The sequence below is a fragment of the Hyperolius riggenbachi genome, chromosome 8 (genome assembly GCF_040937935.1).
Source record: "Hyperolius riggenbachi isolate aHypRig1 chromosome 8, aHypRig1.pri, whole genome shotgun sequence".
NCBI classification, from domain to species: Eukaryota; Metazoa; Chordata; class Amphibia; order Anura; family Hyperoliidae; genus Hyperolius; species Hyperolius riggenbachi.
The window spans coordinates 44,808,636-44,834,051 of NC_090653.1; the positions used below are offsets into that span (position 1 = coordinate 44,808,636).

The 25,416-nt window shown below is 44.7% G+C and overlaps 1 protein-coding gene across 1 annotated transcript in view; it reads right to left on the reverse strand.

The window, feature by feature from the left end:
* Positions 1-25,416, reverse strand: part of LOC137528779 (complement factor B-like) — a 150,909-nt gene that overhangs the window by 85,564 nt on the left and 39,929 nt on the right. The window contains exons 6-7 of the mRNA XM_068250351.1: positions 19,954-20,087; positions 4,607-4,745 (exon numbers count right to left, since the gene is read on the reverse strand). Coding sequence (XP_068106452.1) covers positions 4,607-4,745; positions 19,954-20,087 — 273 coding nt within the window. The remainder of the gene's footprint in view (positions 1-4,606; positions 4,746-19,953; positions 20,088-25,416) is intronic.

The following is a 25,416-nucleotide window of genomic DNA, read 5'->3' on the forward strand; positions in this document are numbered from 1 at the left end:
ATACTTTGCATGGTGAAATATTGTTTTTTGATATATGTATTTCTTTGGCAGAGAGTTGAGATATGGGGGTTATTGTGTGTATTTTAATTGCTTTTAACCATGAATGTTTTGTGAAGTGTACTTCATATAGAACCTTTTTGCAACAATAATAAATTAATATTTTTTGCTACATTATTCCTGAGTGGTGCTTTTTAAAGGGTTTCTTTTTTCTCCCATTGTACATATATGTTGTTGGACCCTAGCACACTGCAGGTATATATAGGTGTGCAGACATACTTGATTCAATTGACATGTGACATGATGAGATAGACATGTTTATGTACAGTGCCTAGCACACAAATAACTATGCTGTGTTCCTTTTTTTTTTCTCTGTCTGGAAGAGTTAAATATCAGGTATGTAAGTGGCTGACTCAGTCCTGTCTCTGAGAGCAGGGAAGAGATAAAAAGGATCAATAGTTTATAGATTTTTAGCTCTGGCATACTTCAATGAATGTGTCATTGAGCAAAAACAATAAAACCGTTACACCTTAAAAAGTAGATAAAAAGTTAAAAACATAAAATAAAACTGTGGAATATCTTAAAAAGTCATTTTTAGGAGAATGAAGATAGATACAATTGTTTGTTTCATTAGTTTATTTTTGCCTCGGGTGTCCTTTAACAGCCAATTATAAATGCAGCTGGAAATTAACCAAGGAAACTGGACAAGGAATTAGAGCTATATAAATAGCTGGGAGTCACTTGCCTGACCTTGCATGACCTTGCATTTCTGGTGCCATGAGCGTGCACAGTGGCGTAGCTGTAAATTATGGGGCCCAAAAGTAAAATTTTTATGGGGCCGTCAAAACTAGGCACTCTTGAGCAATTGCCACCTGTCCCTACCAGGGCCATTTCTCTTATGAAGCAAAGTGAAACATTTGCATTAGGCGCAGAGATTACAGGGGCAGCATGTTTGTACTGTGTTTATACTAACAGTATGCAGCCAGAGTAGGAGGAGAAGTGAGAGGAGAGTAAGGTGAAGAGGTCATCATTAGGGAAAAGCAGCTTGTTGTGCTGTGTGAGGAGTCTGGTAGTGAGTGAGGAGGGGGAAGGCAGGAGATTAATGTTTCATTTGACTTGCACTGCAGAAGGGAGGAGATGGCACTGCTGCCTTGACTGAGGAGGAATGTGGAGTGGCTGAGGGTGAAAGGTTTGTCACAGACTTAACAGCCAGCCAGTGTGCTATTGTGTTGAGCTGCAGCATGTCATCAGTGTTGCTCTCCATGGCCTCGTGATCACGGGTAACCCATGATCACGAGCTGCTTTTCCTGATCACGAGGTCGGATTCTGAATTCATGATCACCTCTCGATCACACATTCAATTCCCAAATGCACTCGGGAGCGTGGTCCAAATCCGGCTCGTGATCACAGATTTAGCCGTGATCACGGCCGTGATTATAACCTGAAAACCCGCCGACTTTAGCGGTTAATAGCAAAGCCCCCTTACGTGTTATAAACACCAAATGTGCAGGATATGTTAAGTAGAACAGTGGGGAATTTTTTTTTTTTTAAATACCTTATAGGTTTTGAGAAAATCGATTTTAAAGTTTCAAAGGAAAATAGTATACACTAGCTGATGACCCGGCATTGCCCGGATATGTATTTGGCTGCTGTTGGCTCTGCCCACTTTTTCTAACCCTAACATACAAGCACTCAATGACCAAGTTTGTGAGCTTTGGGGTCCTTGGCATCACTAATTTACATTTTCCCACTGAAATGAAACAAATCTGATTGGTTGTTTGTGGCTTCACACTCCTTTCAGAATGTGAACCCCAGTCACCCAATGACCAACTGTACCAGGTTTGAGGCATCTGCTATTATGAGAATAAGAATGGAAGAAATTTAAATATTCCCCTTAAAAATCAGTAGGTGAATTTTGATTGGCTGTTGTAGGCTCCACCCAAGTTTGAGAACTCTACCATTAACAGTGTAAGAATTTTTTTTTTTTAAAGTGAACCTCCGGACTAAAAATCGACTCAGCAGCACTGAAAAGGCTTTGTGTTTCTTTAACAGTTTCACAGCATCAGAACTTTGTTTCTCTTATACAAGCCTCATTTTTAGCTGCACAGAAGAAAACTGCCCGGGCTTTTTTCCCCTGATGCTGTGCAAAGCATGATGGGATTTCTGATATTGTTGTTCTCGTTCTGCTGTTTTGGTGCAATTTTTTTTTTTTTTACATTTTGAATTTGACATTTGAAGCCTAGCGTGTGCACCTGGGAGGGGTAATCAGGTCACAGGACAGTTGGAACTGTGTCTTATGCTCCCTGTCACCTCCTGTCAACCAAAAAGATGGCTGCCCCCATGACAAAGATGGCAGCCCCCATGGATCACAAACATTTGCCTGTTCTTTTAAAACAGGGTGGGTAAGAGATTATATTACCTATCTATTCTAATTAACATAACTAATGTAACTTAATGACAGTATGTTTGTTTAGGCTGAAGTTCCCCTTTAAGCTAGACACACAGTCACTCAATGACCAAGTTTGTTAGGTTTTGGGTTCTTGGCATCAAAAATGTGTGAATGGAAGCAGTTTATTCAGCAAAGAAATCTGATTGGCTGTTTGTGGTCCCACCCCTAGTGAATTTGAACCTCAGTCACCCAATGACAATTGTAGCAAGTTTGAAGCCTCTGTGATTAACAGTGTAAGAATGGCAGCAGTTTAAATATTCAATATATTGAATTTTGATTGGCTGTTGTAGGCTCCACCCACTTTCCTGAACATTAACCCCATTCACCCAGTGACCAAGTGTGCCAAGGTACAAAACCCTGTGATTAACAGTCTAAGAATGGCTGCAGATTACATTTTCCCATTGAAAATGAATGGCTGAAATGTGATTGGCTGTTTTATGCTCCGCCCACTTTTCCTGAATTTTTAACCTTGATCACCAAGCGACCAACTGTGCCAAGTGTGGGGACTCTGGCTTGATTACTGTGAGAATGGCAGCCTTTTACATTTTTTCATTGACATGAATTGGTAAAATCTGATTAGCTGTTTGTAGCTCCGCCCAGGTGTGCAGGGGGGACGCGAGACCCCCAGAACATATCATCCCAGGTAGTAAGGGATCTGCATACCAAGTTTTGTTCAAATCGGTCAAGCCGTTTTCGAGTGATCGTGGCACATACATACATACACACATACATACGATTTTATATATATATAGATTTGAATGCGGTAAATGAAAGTTAGGCCCGGTTCACATTTGCGTTTTCTGCCGAAACTGTCAGTTCCAACGGAGCCGTTGTCCGTTCAAGCGTATCCGTTACGGACCGGTTTAAATCCATTTCCGGTCCATTTCAGTTCTGTTTGTATCCATTTTGCATCCGTATTGCATTAGTTTCCGTTTTAAAGGGGAAGTTCTAAAAATAGCACAAAAGATAAGGTATATATACACCTGAGCTCTGAATAATCTGAAAATACAATGGCTATCATTCATGAACAGGCTGTCGGTAAAGAGAATCAGTGCGGGAAAACACAGCTGGCGGATTTTTAGACTTCTGGGTGGGCATTCATAAAAAAGTATCCAGTTGCGGTAGCTGTGCGGAGATTCCCCGAACTCGGCTGGCGGTAGGCTTGCGGAAACACAGGAAGCTGCCGAGTTGATACATTTCTCCGTGTTCCGCTCTGCTGCAGCTGCCTGGGAGATCTGTGTGTCTCCATTCACTTACATTGGTATCGCCACATCAGAGTGAGCGGTACTTCCCGACCTCACACCGCTTGTGATGATCTTTATGAATGAACATTTTGCTACATTTGTACCGATAATCACCGCACAAGGCGGTGATTTATCACTCTGCTTGGTAGTGTCATTTTTCCATGCGGAAAGAGGCTTTATGAATGCTGACTTTGCTAAGTGAAGTACTTTGCTAAGTAAAGTCAGCTGTTTTAAGCATTTCCGCATGCGGAAATGCTTTGTGAATGATAGCCATTGTGGTCATTGTTGAGGAGAGAGCTTGCTGTTTGGACAATGGATCCAGTGTAATTCTACAGCTTCTGGCTTGGAATAGCCGCTTTTTTAATTTTCACGTATTATTACGTTGTGGGGCGTAGGCCTGCTGTTTGCAGGAGATGGTGGGTGCACCCTCTACTCCTTGAAAGTACTGTAAGAACTGGAGGCGCCCGTTTCTAATGTTGTTAAATGTACAGAGATCTCCAAAAGGCAGTAAACGACCATAGCTTTAGGGCCCGTTCACACTGCACGCGTTTCCAGCCGCGTTTTGGAAACGCGTGCAGGTGGCCAAAACGCACGACATCAGACATTGCATAGAGTGCAATGTCTGATGTTCACACTGCATGCGTTCCGGACCTGTGCGGTCCGGGAACGCATGCTGCACGCAGATTTTGCAAAAACGCGTGGCTGTCCCATTCACTTTTCAGTGATGGGATCAGCCACGCAACGCACACAAACGCGGATGGCCATGCGTTCGTACGCGTTGCGGTCCGCACGCGTTCCGCACGCATAGCCATCCGCATTTCTGATCTGAACGGGCCCTAAGTGGTGTCCTACCTTTTAGGGTTCCTGTTCTAGATATATAAACCAGGATTCAGATAACAAAGCATTCACACTTTACCGTCATAACCGTAGGCTTCTAAATTTTCAATAACCGCATCTGCATCCGTATTATCGTCATCTGCCATCGACACGACTGACTTGGCCTGAGTAGCATAGGAGATAATGCAGTATCGGGGCACAAAGTCATAGCTGGAAACCTGCAGACAAATAAATATGAGTAGCATACCTCCCAACTTTTTGAAATAAGAGGGAACAATTGAAGACACGCCCCTGCCACACCCCTCACTATGCCCCCCGCCTCCCCAAGTCACAAATAATTCAAAAGGTAGATATGTAGTTTTACAATTCTAAACTTACCGGCATGGACAGCGCTACACCGGGGCAATGGCTCCTCCCCCCCGGGAATCACTTTGCCCTCCTCCCTGAGTGCCCCCCTGCTCAGTAACATACAGTTAACTGTTTCCGGGCTCCAGCAGCATGCAGGTAAACAGGACAGGGTCTGTAAAAAACTCTCCATTCCAGCCTAAGTTTATGTAGGTGTTAGGTATCTATTTGCCATAAAAACCTTACAATCCTTGCAAGATCCCTTGCAATTAATATATCTGGATGACACTTATGTTTGCAAAAAAATCTCTCTACCTCCTTCTGATTGTATGTTCTGAGTCCATTTGAAAAGGGCTCCTGGAAAAAAGGGCTCCTGGTATAGCCCATATATACCAAATTCGGCTACAAAAAGGGAGTCTGGTGTAGCCCATATGCCAATTTCAGCTACAAAGGGCACATGGTGTAGCCCATATATGCCAACTTTGGCTACAAATGGTGCCTGGTGTAGCCCATATATTCCAACTTCGGCTACAAAGGGCACCTAGTGTAGGCGAAAAAGCTAGTTTTAGTTTATTTAAAAGGATGCTGTTATAGGCAAATTTGTTGGGCTATAAAAGGGCTCTAGATATAGCTAAGAAAAGTGATTATTATGATCTAACTTCTCCCTACTCTCACACTTAAAACAAAAAGAAAAACCGAGAGCCCAATATAGTGCAGTAAGTCTAACAATTGTTGGCGAAATAATTAACAGATGTGGATATACTCACAAACACGGGTTACCACATAGGCAACCACTTGAAATGCAGGTGGGGAGTATTAGAACCTGACCCCACTCAGGTTTAAGAAGTCGCTCTCTGTAGATAGAAAGAAGGGGACAGTCCCCTCCACCCAAGGTGGACTATATACTGTGCAAATTTTGGACAGAGGCGCCAGGCAGGTTAAAATGATCTAAAAACAACTAAAAAGGAGGAGTACAGGTGGACTTACCTCCTGAAATGATGGACAATCGAGATTGTTCAAATCGCAAATAACAATTTATTTTGGCACTCCGCAATGCGTTTCGCAGATATAACCCGCTTCATCAGGCAAGGAGTGCAAGCTCAAAAAGGTCCAGAGGCACATTGCCACTATTGGACCTTTTTGAGCTTGCACTCCTTGCCTGATGAAGCGGGTTATACCTGCGAAACGCATTGCGGAGTGCCAAAATAAATTGTTATTTGCGATTTGAACAATCTCGATTGTCCATCATTTCAGGAGGTAAGTCCACCTGTACTCCTCCTTTTTAGTTGTTTTTAGATCATTTTAACCTGCCTGGCGCCTCTGTCCAAAATTTGCACACTACTCTCACACAGAACCCTCCCCTGATGGAGCCTAACCCTAAGTCCCTAGGTGGTGCCTAACCCTAAGTCTCCCCTGGTGGTGCCTAACCCTAAGTCCCTAGGTGGTGCCTAACCCTAAGACTCCCCAGGTGGTTCCTAACCCTAAGACTCCCCAGGTGGTTCCTAACCCTAAGACTCCTCAGGTGGTGCCTAACCCTAAGACTCCCCTGGTGGTGCCTAACCCTAATACTCCCCAGGTGGTGCCTAACCCTTAGACCCCCCAGGTGGTGCCTAACCCTAAGACCCTAACCCTAAGACCCTAGCTTTGAGAAAGGGAGGCGGTCTGAATTGCCATTCCCTATAAGGAAATCAATTTGCAGTACACTTGCTGCCAGTTCAACGCCAGATTAACGCCAGTATTGTGCAATATTATCTCTATGCACTACGCACTTTCAAGTTATAAGAGATCTATATATCCTCTCAATACAAGGAGCAATCAAATCCCTTATTTACCTCATACTGAAATTGTTTTTATTTTTTACTATTAAAGTTTTTAATGATATTTTATGAATTTTTATTTAGCGCAGTCTGTTACTTATTATCTGTTTGATGCACATCTGAGGAATTGGGACCCCTTAACAGCACTAGCAGCTTCCGAGTAGGCGCAACACTATCTGCTCATTATTGTTATTCAATTTATCCCATCAGTGTTTGCAGCCTACAATGGATTCACCGGTGTCCACAAGTGCCAACTTATGGCAGTATAGACAGGACCGACTAGAGAGGCTAGAGAAATTTTTTAGCCATGACACCACAAAGTCAATTACTCCATTTGAAAATGACATCATTAAATCTCACTGTCGTTCACTCGAAAAAATGCTCACACAGGAAACCAAAAACCTATGGGAGGTCTACACACTAGAAAGATACCTGTTGCATGACAAATGCCCGCCAGGATTAGAGGTTAGAAAAGCCCTGTCCTTTGATCTACAGTCCGAAACAGCCCAATTAGAATGGGACCGGATGTTCCATGGCTTTTCATTACAAGTCATGGAGTTTATAATGGAACTGAGGAAAATTGATCTCATGAAAAGTGGGGAGGAAATTAGACAGCTATATCATAAGCTGGAACCGTTCCAAAATAATGATTTCTACAAAAATTTAGAAACTAATATACAAGTAAGGTTAACAAACATGGAGGATGAAATCATTAAACGAAAAAGAAGGAAATTCGAGAGAGATGGAATGTATGGGGAAGAAAATCAATTAGCAAGAAATAAAGAGCTGGTCTTAAAGACTGCTCTAGAACTTGAGGAAATTTCCTCTGTAGAGGAAGCATTTGAGGAGTTATCTAGGGAAAATCAAGAACCCAGCCCACGAGTAACACCACAGGTTGAGCTGACCCCTGTACCTATTGATACAGAAAAACTACATATGGAGCCTACCCCCGCCCTTATTGAGATAGAAATCCCTATCAACAGTAATACATCTATGATGGTCTCTGGGAGTAATCCTCGCAGAGATGCTGTCCAAAATGCATACAGTGCACAAGGAAGTAAGCAGAAAATTCTAGAACCAATAGAAGACTCCGTTATAATTGCACAGGGGGAAATAAACATTCAGGGGTTCACCACCAGAGATACAACAATGCTAGAATCAGAGGGTATTGCATCAACTGACCCAAATAGAGAGAATCCATTTTTAGGAACAGATAGGCAGTCAAGCCAGGTGAGATCGGAAATATCTGTCCAAACTTCAGAAATCATCTGTGAACCATCTGCTATTGACTCTACTGACAAAACAGGTCAGGAAAGACCAAAGACACACCACAAAACAAATGAATCCACATGTATGGCAACAGATGGGGAAACACAGAGGGCCACTGAGGAGGTGGGACTACACACCAGTATTCCCACATCCAATAGATATAGCGCATTAGGAGCAAATCCCAAGTCCATTGTACATTTTTTAGATTATCGCACCGCACTAAATTTCGGAATGCCAAATTTTCAAAGAGAGACAAGAAGCACAACAAAACAGCGACAACAGCGAAAAAACCCACCCGACAAATTGTATCAACAGAGAATGGAGTATTATGTCAGAGAAAAAAGGCTAAAGTTAGGGGGAGGAGGGGAAGGGGTTTATCCAAAAAATCACAAGAAGCAGAAGAGCCCCCCATAGGCACAATCCCAATGGGAGAGGGAGGGGTGTTCAGTCTTAGCCATAGAACTCTGTCCTCAACCGAACATGGAGTTTTATCAAGAGGGATAAAATTTGCACCAGGGAAAAAACTCAATAAATGTAAGGCCTTTGTTGGCATCAAGAAGTTTATGAGGAAATTATGTTTAAAAAAATATTTTTTGAAACAAATAGAACAGCAACCAGGAGAAAGTCAATCACAAGGAGACGAATTTAAGCATTCAGGATTGAAATGTAGATCTAAATTCAATCCGATTCAGGAATCCAGTAAGGCTATGAATACCTTTGAGACCCTGGTTTTGGAAGATCTCAAAAAACTTAAGACTCATTTTATTGACAATCTAACACCTAAGGAAAGGCAAGCTATGAGAGGGCTGCAGAATGACACCTCTATTGTAATCAGGCCAGCTGACAAAGGAGGAGGTGTAGTTATACAAGATAATGAACAATACCATAGGGAAGCAAACCGTTAATTGCTTAACCAAGACACCTACCAACCATTACAGATGGACCCTACCTTTAAATTCCTTAAAAGACTACAAATACTTTTGGGGGAAGCCAAGCTGAAAGGAATTATTAATGAGGAAGAGTACGCCTACTTGTATGTAGACAGCCCCAGAAACCCGGTGTATTACCATCTCCCCAAAATACACAAGGGTCTTATTGACCCACCAGGGAGGCCGATCATATCGGGGATCGGCTCCATGACGTCCAATCTATCCCAATATGTGGACATTTTATGCAGGAGATAGTTAAAACCACTCCCACCTATATTAAAGATACAGGGCATTTTTTAAGGATCCTTAATGACAATATATGGAAGGATGATTATTGGCTGTGCACGGTGGATGTGAATTCATTGTACACGGTGATACCCCACAACAAGGGAATTGAGGCAGTGCAATTTTTTATGCAGGAGGCTCACACACTACCGGAAGATCAAATTGAATTTGTCCTGGATTGTATCCAATTTATATTAAAACACAACTATTTTGCATATGAGGGTCAATACTTCCTCCAGGGCACCGGGACGGCGATGGGGACATGGTTCGCCCCTTCTTTCGCTAACCTATATATGGCCCACTGGGAACGCTTCCATCTATTCGGCCCAGGGGGCCCTGGACCCGCCCTGGTGCTCTGGAGGAGATTTATAGATGATGCCTTTTTTTATCTGGCAGGGGAGCAGACCAAGTCTTGATGCTTTTCTAGGATGGATTAACCAAAACAGTTACAATTTGAGATTCACGGATAACTGTAGTCAACAGCAGGTCAATTTTTTGGACCTCACAGTTTATATAGAAAAAGATAAAATACTCACCAAGACTTATCTGAAACCAGTAGACACAAACAGCTATATCAAAATAGACAGTTGTCACCATATTAAATGGCTCATGAATATACCTGGAGGCCAGTTTTTGAGGCTCAGGAGGAACTGCACTAAAGTGACTGACTTTGATGCAGAATCAGAAATACTACAGGAGAGGTTCGATAACAAAGGATATCCTGGAGAGCTGGTTATGAGAGCTAAGGAAAAGGCTAGAAACACAGTGAGACAATCGTTGTTGGAAGAGAGAGAGGTGCAGAATAAACACAATGACCAATAACCAAGTTTGATTATGCAGTATTCCTCCCAAGCCCCCCGTGTTAGGAATATAGTGGGGACATACTGGCATTTATTAAGAGAGGACCCCTTACTCACACCTATTTTATCAGAAAACCCCAGAATGATCTTCAGAAAATCAGAGAATTTGGGCAGTATACTGGCTCCTACCGTAAAACGAACCGGAATAAAGAAGCAGAGTGGCTATTTTAAAAAGTGTGGACTTTGTAAAGCTTGTCGAGAATCAGGCCCACCTGTTGAAAGAATTTATGACATCACATCAACATCCAGTAAAGAAACATTTCAAATTAAAGATGTCACTAATTGTGACACAAAAGGAGTTATTTATGTGTTAATCTGTCCCTGCTCCAAACATTATGTAGGACGGACTAAACGTCCGCTAAAAGAGAGACTTAGTGAACATTGCACAAATATTATAAAAGGAAATAAAAAACATCCTCTTTCAGCGCACTATAGGAATGAACATGGTTGCTCCTTTAAGGGAACGAAATACTGTATAATTGAGCAGGTAAACAAATCGTGGAGAGGTGGAGATTATCTGGCAGAAATGTCACGGCGAGAGACCATGTGGATTTACAATCTTAATACTCTGACACCCCATGGATTAAATAAAGATTTGGACTTATATGCTTTTGAATAAGAACTATCCCATCTGGCAAGGCTTCATAAGAGAACCTCCTACTCCCCTCAGCAGCCTAGCTTTGAGAAAGGGAGGCGTTCCTCCCGAAACGTCAGCAGTGGCTGCTTTTGTGACGTCACACACACAGAGGGGAAGGAGGCGCATTGGAGCTACGCGGTTGCATGCACCGCTCGGAAGGGAGATGCATCGGACCCCGCCAGACTGTACCACCACCTGCCACCTCCGCCATCTAGGGGAGCCGGGCTAACCAGCCCGACGCAGTCCAGCCGTCTAGTCTCTCTTGCACTGCCGCCAGCCGGGGCGGGTAAGATCGAGCGGCTCCCGGGAAGACCACTTTGCTTCTATGTTCCAGGATTGGTGAGATCCAACCTATTTACAATTGTACATTAATAGTGTCGGAGAGCTATTGATACAACACCGACACGATTCAGTGACATTCCAGATCAGTTTAACAATACAGACTGTTCATCATAACAGGTCAATGTCTAAGGGCATTGTTCCTAGGGCTCCTATCCACGAGCCATTCTGAATTGCCATTCCCTATAAGGAAATCAATTTGCAGTACACTTGCTGACAGTTCAACGCCAGATTAACGCCAGTATTGTGCAATACTATCTCTATGCACTACGCACTTTCAAGTTATAAGAGATCTATATATCCCTCTCAATACAAGGAGCAATCAAATCCCTTATCTACCTCATACTGAAATTGTTTTTATTTTTTACTATTAAAGTTTTTAATGATATTTTATGAATTTTTATTTAGCGCAGTCTGTTACTTATTATCTGTTTAACCCTAAGACTCCCCAGGTGGTACCTAACCCTAAGACTCCCCAGGTGGTACCTAACCCTAGGACTCCTCAGGTGGTGCCTAACCCTAAGACTCCCCAGGTGGTGCCTAACCCTAAGACCCCCCAGGTGGTGCCTAACCCTAAGACCCCCCCCCGAGGTGGTGCCTAACCCTAAGACCCCCCCCCCCCCCCCCCGAGGTGGTGCCTAACCCTAAGACTCCCCCAGGTGGTGCCTAACCCTAAGACCCCCCCGAGGTGGTGCCTAACCCTAAGACCTCCCAGGTGGTGCCTAACCCTAAGACCCCCCCCCCCCTGCTTGTGATGTCTAATCCTAACCTCCCCTGCACCCTCAAATCAAAAATGTTGGCTATAAAATTAATCCCTTTTGTAGCAGAATCAAAAACCTTGTAGCCTAAAACCTTGTAGCTGAAAAAAAAATATGGGCTAAAAAGGGCCCCCGCTTGTAGCCTATATCAAAAATCGGGAGCCCTTTTCACCACCTTGTAGCCCATATTTGCAGAAATAACATTGATGTCTATGGAGGAGCCCTTTTCATACAGGCAGCTCAGGGGCCCTTTTTAACGGATCCCTATGTTCTAACATTGTCATTCAACAGGAATAGAGTCTGAAGAAGGCTTACAAGCTGGAAGCTTGCTGTTTTCCTCTTAAATTGGCCAGTAAACTAGAGCTTGTATTTCACAGGATGGGCCATATTCTATTGCTGAACTCGCCAGCGCTAAGCACTGGCGAGTTCTTAACTTAGGCGATGGGGGCATCGCCTAATCTAATTAAACTTTAGACCCCCCCAGGCGGAAAAGAACTTGCCACGGAATCCAATTACCCTTATCATGTCTCCGGGAAGCGATGCTTCCCGGCAGACATGAGCGTTAGCTTAGACCTGCAAAAAGCAGGTCTAAACTAGCTAACACACGTCGTCGCCGCAGCATCTGGGGGTCTCCTTTAATAAGGAGACCCTCAGAGCTCCCCGTCGGGTCGCCGCACAGTTTAGAAGCCCCCGCGCAGCTCTGCAAAGGCTCCTCTGTCATACGTACCGCCGCCGATCACCCGCTGCCTCTCGCCACAAAATCCGTCGTGTAATTACAGTGTATCTAATACTGTAATTACTGTCCGCATAGAAGGAGCCCGGGCAAAGCATCTTTGAATCTGCAGCCGGGCTCCCCATTGGTCCGCTGTCTGAGCCATTTTATTGGTTCATATGCAATTCACTTTTTCACCTGAGTTTTCTCCTAGGTGATATTTTTAAACTTCTCAATAAAATGCCTTTTAAGCCACCGGAAAGCAAGAAAATACTCAAAATAATTTTTATAGTACCTTTTCACTTACTTTTTGGTACTTTTTTTTAGTTCAAAAGTGCTGAGAAGTTATTTTAAATTGGATATGAAAAATTATCTCCTAGGAGAAAAGTCAGGTGAAAAAGTGAATTGCATTTGGCCCACAGTGTTTCTCTCCCTCTTGCCTCTTTCCCCTCCCCTTGCTTGTAGAGTTGTCAGGCAGGGGCTGGAATGATATATATGTGATCTGTCCTCACAGGAGCAGCTTGCTAGCAAGTAAGGATTAAAGCATGCCAGCAGACTAGTCAAGTACATCTGTAGGTAGGTTTTCTTCAATAACAGCACCATCATTTGGACAGGACAATCTGCTCTGCTCAAACGTCTCTAAGTTCTGTTTGTGACGTTTACATTTGGTTCCTATCATTGCTGAACTAATTAGCCTTAATTGTATCATCTGAGTTAGCCAAAAAATATCGAAATCTCGCCAAACATGAATTTTGATCCGGACCATCCATAGGGCACCTTAGGCAGATGCCTATATTAGGCTGCCACTAACCTTTTAGCCACTTCCCTTACCCAGTCACTTTAACTGATCTATAATTTGATTCTTTTTTTTTTTTGTTTTTAACATAATGAATTCCTCCTTCCTAACTCTTACAGCCTCCCGATCTGCACTGCCAGGCCTGCTCTCTACTTTGCCCTCCTCTTAACCTGGGCCTATACTGACTGTGTCATACTTACCACCATGTTGTTTGGAATCCCAGGCTTAGGGACGCACGCCGGCCAGCCCATACTCTTTTGAGTCTTTGTTGGCTGGTGGCGTCATATCCTGTGGGTGGTTTTTCGCAAACAATCATTTTATGTGTAAAAATGTACGCATTCCATGCTTATGCGTTGCGCATGCGCAAATTACGAAAACTGGCACCCAAACACAGGGGACGGCCTATAAAATCTAGGCTCGCCTTGCAGTACGTGCTGACGGTTCGTGCAGCTTTGGCTAGCTTCAGTCTTGTACTAAGCCCAGTTGTATTTCTGATTGTCTTTCCGTGTTTGACCCCTGGTTTGCTCCTGACTACGATTGATTTCTGCCTGTCCTGACCTTCGTCCTGTTTTCCCAATTACAAATGCCGCCTGCACCGACCTTTGGCTTGTCTACTGTTTCTGTTTGTCTGCTACCTGCCCTCGACCCATTGCCTGTCTGACTACGAGCTCCGCATTGCGGTGTCAATTGCTCTCCGATCCACTGTTAGGGTTTCCTGGAGTGCAACCTGGTGGGCACTAAGCAGCAAAGTCCATCGTCCCTTGCGGGGCGCTCTGATGAAGACCCGAGGTCACCCGTGGTGCGCTAGAAGATTTTCACCTCAGTGAGGAGGTCAACAAAACACCTGCAGAGATCATAACAGACCACTTATTGGTGATGGGACATGCTGGAAAATCAACTGCTATAGTTACCGATATTCCCCACCACAGGTCCTGGTGGCTCATTCCTGCTTGACCCACCCACAACCTTTTCATGAAGCAGAAGATGCTAGAAAGGACTGTCTAAACCTAATCATCAATGATCATTTCAGACGACCATGGCTAAAAGTGTGTAGCCAGCTGTAAAATGTCCAAAACTAGTTTTATTTCTGTTTCTCATTTCCTATCTCCGGGACTATCAATGCTAGCCTAAGGACCACAGGCGTAAGGTGGCCACACACCATACAATTTTTTAAATATCTGTTCAATTTAAGAATTGCAATCAATTTTTACTGACAGATTGTAACATTTCAAAAATATGACCAATGTACCACATACATGTTCAATTTTTCCCCAATTATGATAAAAATAGAAACTCTGAGAAAATTACTAGGGTGTGTATATTAATAAATTGACAATCTACACACCATACAATCTTTAGAAAAACTGAAGAAAAATGTCCAGCATTCCAGATCAATGATCAATAAAAAAAAAAAAAAAAAATCAGGTATAAGAAACCTGCCTGTTGCTGATGATGTTTCCGCCGAGACCCGGGCGGAGTCTGTTGCTTCTGGGTCTCGGCGCTTGTTCCCCGCTGATGACGCTGCTGCTGAGAAACAGGCCACACATTCTGATAGGCGGAGGGCACGTTCCCAATACGCCTTCCGCAGATGTAAACAATAGTCAGCTGACTCCGGTCAGCTGACAGTGCGGTGTCAGCTGACGTTACAACTCACACCTAAGTAGGTGTACTGCTGTGTGATTGGATGTGCAGAGTGTAGCCAGCCACTGATTGGATGGAAAGTTATATTTAAACCTGCAGAGTGCTCCCAGTCATCGCCCGTGATAAACATAGCTGTGGCTAGTTGCTGGGTGCGCACTCACACTGTTGTTATAATTGGATCTCGACCCTTGGCTTGTATTTGACCATTCTTGGCTGCTGTTATTAACCAATCACGGTTCTGTCCATACCCCACTGTACAGTTCCGTCCATTCCCTGCTATTTCACTGCTGGCTGCACATGCCCACACACGATGGTCTGCACAAATAACTTATCAACCTGTTTTTGCTATGTAGCCTAGTTATGATCATAATCAGCTAATCACGATTACAGGAAATTACGCGTACATTTTTGCAATTACGCCTATACGTAATTACAAATTCATTCAATTGACTTTGTATAATAATTCGTAATTACACATGAAGGTATGCGTTATTTACACGTAATGTCATGCTGACTTTGGCGGTGAATCGCAAAGCCCCCATACATGCTATTGCTACCAAAATTGCTACATATGCTAAGGAGAATACATGGGTACAAGTTAGAAAAAGGACTGATCAAAAAGACATAGTTAATTCGCACTACTGCCCATAGCAGCAAATAAAAAAGTAAAAACATAATGTATTTTAACCACTTTACCCCTGCCCGTACGAATTTCTCCGTCCCTTTTTCCATCCTTTAACCCCCAGGGACGGAGAAATCCGTACTTTCCGCGCTCCCGCCGCTGCCCACGCTCCCGCTCGCTCTAGCGCGCACTCCCGCGGGTAAACACGCCGCCCGCCGCTCGCCCGGAGATCAATGTACGGGAAAATTAATTCCCGTTCGTTGATCTAAGCCCCGCAATGATCCGCTGCTTTTCCGCTAAGCGCGATCATTGTGAAAAAAAAAAAAACTTACCCAGTCTCCTAGTACTTCCGCTTACCCAGCCTCCTAGTCGCATTAAACAAAAAGTTACTGTTGCCATCTTGTGGCCAAATAATAAAACTACACCCTAAACATTTTTCACATACAAATGAATTACTTATACACAAAAAATTAACTCATTACCTCCCACACTCCACATTTTTTTATTTTTTTTTGTAATTAAAAAAAAATTAAAAAATTTACAATTCATAAAAAAAAATACATAAATAGTTACCTTAGGGACTGAACTTTTTAAATATTTATGTCAGGAGGGTACAACACTGTTACTTTATAAACTATGGGCTTGTAATTAGGGATGGACGCAAAACTGAAAAAAAATGCACCTTTATTTCCAAATAAAATATTGGCGCCAAACATTGTGATAGGGACATAATTTAAACGGTTTTATAACCGGGACAAAATGGCAAATACATTTCATGGGTTTTAATTACAGTAGCATGCATTATTTAAAAACTATAATGGCCGAAAACTGAAAAATAATTAATTTTTTCCCACATTTTTCCTATTTCCCCATTAAAACACATTTGGAATAAAATAATTCTTGGCATAATGTCCCACCTAAAGAAAGCCTAATTGGTGGCGGAAAAAACAAGATATAGTTCATTTCATTGTGATAAGTAATGATAAAGTTATAGATGAATGAATGGAAGGAGTGCTGAAAGGTGAAAATTGCTCTGGTGCCCTCAGTGGTGAAGTGGTTAAGCACTTAATGACAACCTGACTTATAAAAACGTCCTGCTAGAGCCTCTTAGTGGCTCCAGGACATTTTTATAAATCAGACAGTGCTGCTGCCACTGTGGTGTTCACGTGCGTGCGTGCACACTCCCGCATATGCATGTGCATTCCTGTGTGCGTGTACGTGAAAATAGTGGGAAAAAAAAACACCATTGAAAAAATACACCTTAATTTCCAAATAATATATTGTCACCATACTTTGTACTAGGGACATAATTAAAAGCTTGTGATAACCAGAGCAAATAGGCAGATAAAATGTGTAGGTTTTATGCACAGTAGCAGTGTTTATATTAAAACTATAGGGGATGCAATTGGAGAAATAGTGTATTTCTTCATTTTTTTCCTTGTTTTTCCCTTTAAAATGCATAGAAAATAAAGTAATTACTGAAAACAAATATTAACCCCAAAAAGCCCAATTGGTGGTAAAAAAAACAAGATATGGATCATTTCATTGTGATTATGTAATGAGCGCAGCCGTGGCGAACTGCATCGCCACCGCGGCTGCCTCTGGCTCCCTGCCTGTCTCTCCGGCGTCTAGGACGCCGGGGACGGAACTGTCTGTTCCCTGTCGGGTCGCTGTCAGGTCGCTGTCTCGCGCGGGCGCGCGCGTAGACAGGCACTTTATGCGGGGAGAAGGATCGTCAGCTGACCTGGTGGTCTGCTGACGGCAGAGGAGACTAACGGCGCCCCGGATTGGCTGGCTGCAGCAGGGGGCGTGCCAGTGAGGTCTCCTCTGCTTCTTAAGCCTTCGGGCTTCAGTCTGGCGCTGTCTGTTGTCGTGAACGCTTCTGTGTCAGCGTTCAGACCAAGCCCAGGATTCTGTGTCATAGTTGTGTTATGCTTTAAATCAGTTCCAGGGGATTGAGACCAAGGACCTCACTCCCCAAGCCTAGGATTTCTGTGTCATAGTTGTGTTATGCTTTAGATCAGTTCCAGGGGGTTGAGACCAAGGACCTCACCCCCAAGCCTAGGATTTCTGTGTCATAGTTGTGTTATGCTTTAGATCAGTTCCAGGGGGTTGAGACCAAGGACCTCACCCCCAAGCCTAGGATTTCTGTGTCATAGTTGTATTGTACTTTAGACTAGTTCCGGGGGGTTGAGACCAAGGAACTCACCCCCAAGTTTATAATTGCTGTGTGATTGCTCTGTTATACTTTAGATCAGTTCCAGGGTGTCGAGACCAGGAACCTCACTCCCAAGCTCAGGATTCTGTGTCATTACGGTCTTGTTGTTAGACCAGATCTCAGGTGTGATACTAAGGATTTCACACCTAGACTAGGATATTACTACTGTATTGATTTCCTGTGTATGACTTTTAGCTATTACCTCTGACTCTGATCCTGCCTTCTGATCCTGTACTTTCGCCCATCTGTCTACCTGTTGCTGAACCTCTGCTTGATTACCGTTTACTCTCCTGTCTCACGATTTTGTACCAATACGTACCCCTCTGTTGCCGATCCTTGCCTGCCTGACCATTCTACTCACCTGTGGGCCCTCGCCACTGGTGAGGTATAGCTACGCCAGCTCCTCTGGTCTTATAATTCTGCTAAGCTGTATGCAGCCGTAATTACGTGCTCTGTGGGGTATCTGTTATTGTAGTATTGTTGTCTCTTGCCTGCATTAGATTCTGAATAACCCGCTCCTCGGAGATTCAGCCTCTCCAGTATTGTTCTCCAGCTTGCTGGACGTTGTACGCTAGTGCACGCTTTGTGTACTGATAGTACCTCACCAGCCCCTCTGGTGAGGTCTTCCCAAACTGAAAGGTGTGACCAAAGCGGTCTTAAGCCGCATCTACACGAGTAGATGGGGCCGCGATGCTCCTTATCAATCGAGCCGCTGATGCGGCTCGATTGATAAGATCCGACAGGACGGATCTCCGCACCGCCGATTCCCTGCTCACTCCCCGCGAGGGGACAATGGCAGGGAATCGAGCGGAAGATTAGCGGCGCCGGCGGGGACGAGCGGGCACAAGCGGGGAATCGAATGTGGCGCACACGCGGCGAGCGGGGACGCGGCGGGCACGCGGAAGAGGCGATCCGGCGGCTAATCGAGACGCCGGATCGCTGCAATGTCCCATAGTGTAGATGGGGCTTTAGTCCTTTGTGTCACCTTTCCTGTTCCACTGGACAGGCCTGACGTAGCTTCTTGCTGCCAGTTAAGCTAGCTCCTCTGATAGGATTACTTTGCTATCTGGTGAAAATCTGTGATTATCTGTCTGATTGGTTCTTGTCTCTCGCCGGCATCCCTGGCAGAGACTAGCTATACTATCTCCGTATTTTATGTCCGCGTTCTTCTCAGCCCCACTGGGGAGCCATATGTCTAATCTGTCTTGTTTGTGTCCAGATTGTACCTTACCAACTCCTATGATGAGGTCCTGTAAAAACTATTAAAGTTACGGTTGCACCAAACACTACTTACTCTGCTCTTGACCTTGCTATACTGGTATTATTGGTGATTCTGCGTTTCACACATAATCAGGTATAGCGTCTGCATCATTGGTGATTCTGCAGATCACCAATGATCAAACATCTGAGTTGTGGCATTAAATCGTCACAGATTAGTAGTGATTAAGCTATTGGCAAATGAAAGGGATGAGCACTGAAAGGTGAAAATCGCTCTTGTCCGTTTGGGTAGAAAACCCTCTGGGGTGAAGTGGTTAATTAAAATAAAAAACTTTTTTTATATTGTACGCATGCTTGCTGGCTGCTTGCAAGACTGCAACTTGCTAGCGGTCCGCAAAAATGCTTACAATATAAATAAACACTTTAAAAAAAAATGTACCACTTTTGGTACAAAAATTGCAGGAACAGGAAATGCTGGGGAGGTTAAAGTGAATCCGAGGTGAACTTTTACTCATTGCATAATTGTGTTCCTTTCCTATTGTTTATAGGGCATTCCTCAAGCCAAATACTTTTTTTTTTTTTGCTTTAATACTCTAATTCCCTATAAACTAAATAAACCACGCCCACAGGTTTTCAGAGAGCCTTGGCAGTAGCAAGGGCTCATGGGAGCTCAGTCTGGGCAGGGGGAGGATGAGGTGTTACTAGCCATTGATTTCATAGGCAGAGGGGAGGAGGGGGGGATTAGGTTTTTTTCACAGTCTGAGTACTGATGGTGCAGATAAGCCTGCCTCTGTGTAATGTTTACAAACAACATGGCTGCTGTCATTGTATCACAGGAAGAAATAATCATTTTCTATTAAATCTGTTTGCAGCTAGATTTGATGCGTACACTATCTAAACTTTAGATAAGATATATAGACAAGTTACTTGTTATAGTTCGTGTTTCATCCCAGATCCGCTTTAAGCATGAGATTTCATACCTTCTCAATGAATATTATAATGGCTTCCTTCGCTAAGTTGAAATTTTCTTGTCCAACACTTTGAGAGGCATCCAGGATGATAAAGATATTCATGAGGCCTCCTTTTTTTATTTCCAGCTTACGATCATGTTTTCCTGTCAAAAGAAGATGATGGAAATTATACTGAGACACAGCATATGCACAAAATGTAGAGGGCACCCCATAGACATCCTGTGTGTTTGAAAAGGCTTGATAGCTGGAATCTGATCCAGGTTGCAAAGATCGTCAGCACACCAGTCTCAAAAGCACTTAAAATTTATTTTGCCAGTTTCCACAAGATAGACCAACAATTGTTTCGAGGGCCACGCAGGGTTAGGGGGACCCTGCGTGGCCCTCGAAACAATTAGTGGTCTATCTTATGGAAACTGGCACAATAAATTTTAAGTGCTTTTGAGACTGGTGTGCTGACGATCTTTGCAACTTGGATTATCTGTGACACTGCCTATGTCACTTCGCCAAGCACCCATGGACAAGGTGATGGTGTGCCGACTTCGTCTTAGGACTTTGGAATCTGATCCAGGGCCAGATCTCTGCAAAGGCCACAATGGCCCGGGCCTTGGGTGGCAGCTGGCCAGGGGCGGCTGGACATGAAAGAGGGATTGCTGCATATGGGAGAAAAGGCTGAAAATGGAATACAAAGGTTGCAAATAAGGAGCAACTCATGGAAATGGTGCCCAAGGGATCTGTATATAACTGAAGGGGCTAGACAGGGAAGAGGGGGCTGCACAAGGAATAGGAAGGAGGTGCTGCACATGGAAGGGAAACTGCAAGAAATTTGCCCTGGGGCAGAAAAAGCATAAGTCCTGATCTCCAGTGGTGGCACCACATTGCTGTGCCAATTGCAGAGTCACGAGCAAATAATGCATCCCCAGTATAAGTTAGCCGATGTGGCCCCTTATCAATTAGTCCCCCCCCCCCCCTTCCTCCACAACAGAAGGGTCTCTGCTCGTAGCTGGGCTACGGGCTAACAACCTGTTTCCATAAAAACTGTTTTTTTTTTACGAAACTTTCAGTGAAGCCTCAAGACGAACCACATCCTACTAATTGTAAATGAATCGAAGGCCACAATTCATTAAGATCATACAAGCAGAAATAAGGCAGGTGAAAATGTATCACCAAACATCAATCAGTATTTTAAGTGTTAATTCACTAAAGAAGCTTGCCTTATTAAGCTGTAGAGATAAGCTTTCACAGTGAGAGTGTGTCTGCTGTGTATATTTCTCTCTATACAGAGTGCCCTTCTGCATAAACTAGTAAAATATAAAGCAGACAGCTCAGAATGCTTCACTTTACACTGCAGTCTCTAGTAACGCTCCACTTAACAAAGGCTCAGGCCAGGTGATAACTCCTCACACACTTTACAGTTATTATCATTTGCTTTCCTCTCTGTGAATTAACATGCCATATGCAATCCACTATTTTTCCTGAGTTTTGTCCTAGGCAATATTTTTACACCTTAGAAATAAAATGCCTCTTAAGCAAGAAAATATTCAAAATAATTTCGAAGGTACTTTTTCAAGAATTACTGGCCCTTTTTCAATTGCAAAGTGCTGAAAAATTATTTTAAACAAAAGATGAAAAATTACCTCCTAGGAGAAATCTCAGGAGAAAAAATAAATTGCATTTGGGCCACTGTCTTTAACGTCAGAATTCTGTTGTTACTTTAAAGAGAACCCTAGGTGTTTTCTTGGGAGGCAGATGGGACATAGAGGCATGTTCTCTGCCTCAGGACATGCCTCTGTGTCTCTGCCCCCCCTCCACCACTGCCGCGCTATAGCCCCCCGAGATTAGCAACAATACATGTCGCTATCTCGGAGATAAACATAGTAGAAAGGGATTCCCTTTTTAAAACACTCACCAGGGGCATCCCTGCAAGGTTTCCAGGCAGCTCAATCTCCCTGGCCGCTCCCCCGCTTCCCTGCATGCTGTGAATGAGAGAATGAATCTCTCATTCCAGCGTCGTGACCCAGAGGTCACAAAAGTGAAAGTGGGCCATTGTGGCCCACAGGAGTGTCAGTGGTTTTGGAGGTTACCTGATCCGCTCAGCCTCCTGAATCAGGTAGCCTAATTTTTAATTACCTTGTACAGTGCTGTACTGGGGACAGCCGTGTGGCACGGCTGTCCCCCTGGGACACTACTGTAGAGAGCGATCGGCTCTCATAGGCAGAAGCCTATGACAGCTGATCACCAGGATTGGCTGGCTGGGAGGAGGGAGGGGTTTGAGAAAAATAAATAAATAGTAAAAAATAATAAAAAAATAAAGACATAAATATTTATTTAAAAAAATAAACACTAGGGGGGCGATCAGACCCAACCAACAGAGAGTTCTGTTGGTGGATAGAAAAAGGAGGGGGGATTAATTGTGTGCTGTGTTGTGCGGCTCTGCATCTTGGCCTTAAAGCTGCAGTGGCCTATTTTGTGAAAATTGGCCTGGTCTTTAGGGGGGGGGGTTGGTGTTAAAGGACCTTAAGAGGTTAAAAGACCTCTGTCGCCAAAATCTTAAAATTTGAAATATCCGTAAACATATACAATTAAGAAGTACGTTTCTTCCAGAGTCAGGGTCGGACTGGGCCACAGTAGTACAGTTTTTTCCCTCGGTGGGCCCCACCTCCAGGTCTCTGGTGCCCCCCCCCACCCACCCCTCATCTGACAGAGCTCCAATCGCTGCCTGCAGCACAAAAATTCTCCTCTCAGTGCTGTAATCACTCATGCTGAGAACAGTGGCGTAGCTAAGGAGCTGTAGGTCCCGATGCAAATTTTACAATGGGGCCCTCCAAGCACTCTATACATAACAATTGATACAACGCACCAAAACCTGCCAATGGCAACTACAGTGTCAGAGGTGCAAGAAGGGGATGGGGAGGAGTTTGTTAATGATTACAACTATTCTAAGTATCTATAGAAGTGATTATTATGAGCACAGGACCAATAGAGAGGTAATACTGTAGGTGAGGGAGGGCCCTTCGGGGCTCCTTTGGCCCAAGGGCCCCGATGCGGTCGCAACCTCTGCAACCCTAATTGCTATGCCCTTGGCTGAGAGGCTGCTGCAGGCTGGCTGTGCTATGGTGGCTCCGCATCCCATGTGATGCTGGGCTGGGGTGGCAAAGTTCAAAGATTCCAGCGTGATGTGTATCAGTAGAAGCTGTCAGTCAAGGCCAGGGGAGTGAGGTGAGAATTGTGCTGTAATGTGGTGCTAAAGCCTGGCAGCTTACACTGGATTGACCCTGCAATGAGAGCAGCCACTAACCTGAAATAGATGCAGGGAAGCCATCCTGACACAGAGGCTGTCAGTCTTGGGTGTTCTTTGTGACTTCAAGCTGCAGCCATAGGCGCACATCACGGGTGTCACCAGGGGGGATGGGATGGGGTGCGCCCCAGGTTGAAATTTCTTTGGTGGGCCCCCAGTGTCCCAGTCCGACCCTGTCCAGAGTGACCCATAAATTGCTGGTAATGTCAGATTTCTACAGCCCACTGTAAGTGACAGCAACATCGGAGAGAAGTAATTTATGGCTCATTTTACTCAGTCAGGAAGAAACATACTTCTTATTGTATGTGTTTTAAATTTTAAGTTTTTTCGACAGTTCCTCTTTAATGACTTCTTGGTCAGGAGGGTCGATGAAGACTGCGCAGGCGCTGCCCGGTGATGCTCATCCTACATAGCGGCCGGGAGCGTTCTGCGCATGTGCACTACGTAGTTATGACATAGTGCGCATGCACAGAGCACTACCGGTTGCAGGTGCATGATCAAGGATACGCATTGCCGGGCAGTGTCTGCGCAGTCTTCACCGACCCTCCTGACCAGTAAGTAGCTTCGGAGGGTTGGTACACAGTAACGGAGAGTGCCGGAGTACACCGGGGAAGGGATGGGCATGATCCCATTACACAAGCCTGCTTCCCCCGTTATTTTCGTTTGGGCTAAGGTATCCTTTAAAGACAGGAGATGAGCTTAGTGAATTGTGGCCAAAGACTTACACTTCACAATATTTATGATTGGATCATAGAAGTGAAAAGTAACAAGGGGGCAAAGAACAACAAGTAATGGAGTTTAAAGGAAACCAGAGCTGGATTGAATTTAAAGTTTTATATATACCTGGGGCTTCCTTTAGCCCCATACACATGGATCGCTCCCACGCCGCCATCCTCAGTCTTCTCCCTCTTTGGTTCCGGGTCCCATAACTTCTGTCAGTCGCAGCCAGTCTGACCTAAGAGAAGTGCGCTCTTTGCCTATCTCTCTGGCAGCCCCTGGAGAGATACGTAGAGGGCGCACTTCTCTTACGTAAGACTGGCCACGACTGACAGAAGTTATGGAACCCGGTACCAAAGAGGGAGAAGACTGAGGACGGCGGCGTGGGAGCGATCCATGTGGATAGGGCTAGAGGAAGCCCCAGGTATATATAAAACTTGATTCCAGCTCTGGTACAATTTAACCTATTAAAGTGATCCTTAAGCCAACTAAAAAAATGAGATTTACTCACCTGGGGCTTCCCTCAGCCCCCAGCAGCCGATCGGTGCCCTCGCAGCTCCGCTCCGATGTCCCAGGACCCGCCGGCGAGCACTTCCGGTTTGGCCGTCACCGGCCGACAGGCATGGGAACGCGAGTGATTGTTCGCGTTCCCAGCCTGTATATCTCGCCCCCTATGCTGCTATTGCGGCCAGCTGGCCGCAATAGCAGCATAGGGGGCGATATACAGGCTGGGAATGCGAACAATCACTCGCGTTCCCATGCCTGTCGGCCGGTGACGGCCAAACCGGAAGTGCTCGCCGGCGGGTCCTGGGACATCGGAGCGGAGCTGCGAGGGCACCGATCGGCTGCTGGGGGCTGAGGGAAGCCCCAGGTGAGTAAATCTCATTTTTTTTAGTTGGCTTAAGGATCACTTTAAGCACCGCCGTAGGTAAATCCTACGCCGGACTTGATGCTGTCTAAGCCTGATGCGGCGTAGGATTTACGCCACCTGCCACTTCCGCTTCCGCCGCGATAGTGCGCACCCGAGAGGAGAGATTAAGCTGTTTTATGACAGCTGACATCTCCCCTCAGAGATCAGGAGCCATTGCGTATGGCTCCTGATCACGTGATTACTACGATAGCCCATGGATCATAGTGATCCCTGTGGCTGCGGCAGTAGGGGGGAAAAAAGAGAATCCACTCACCTTCCTGACGTTCCCTGAGCGATCGGCGCTCCCTTCCGCTCTGGCCGGCATTCCCGCTCGCTCTGACGTAAGTGTCGGGTCTCGACTTGATGACGACATCAAGCCGCGATGCGGGACTTAGCGGCAATACGAGCAGAGATGCCGGCGATTTTTACCATGATTTTAATGAGCGTGAATGGGAGCGATTTTTAAAAAGTGCTCAGAAAGTGCTAATCAATCACAAAGCACTCAGAAAAGCGCTTATAGTGTGGCTGAGCCCTGAAAGAGTGTCTGAAG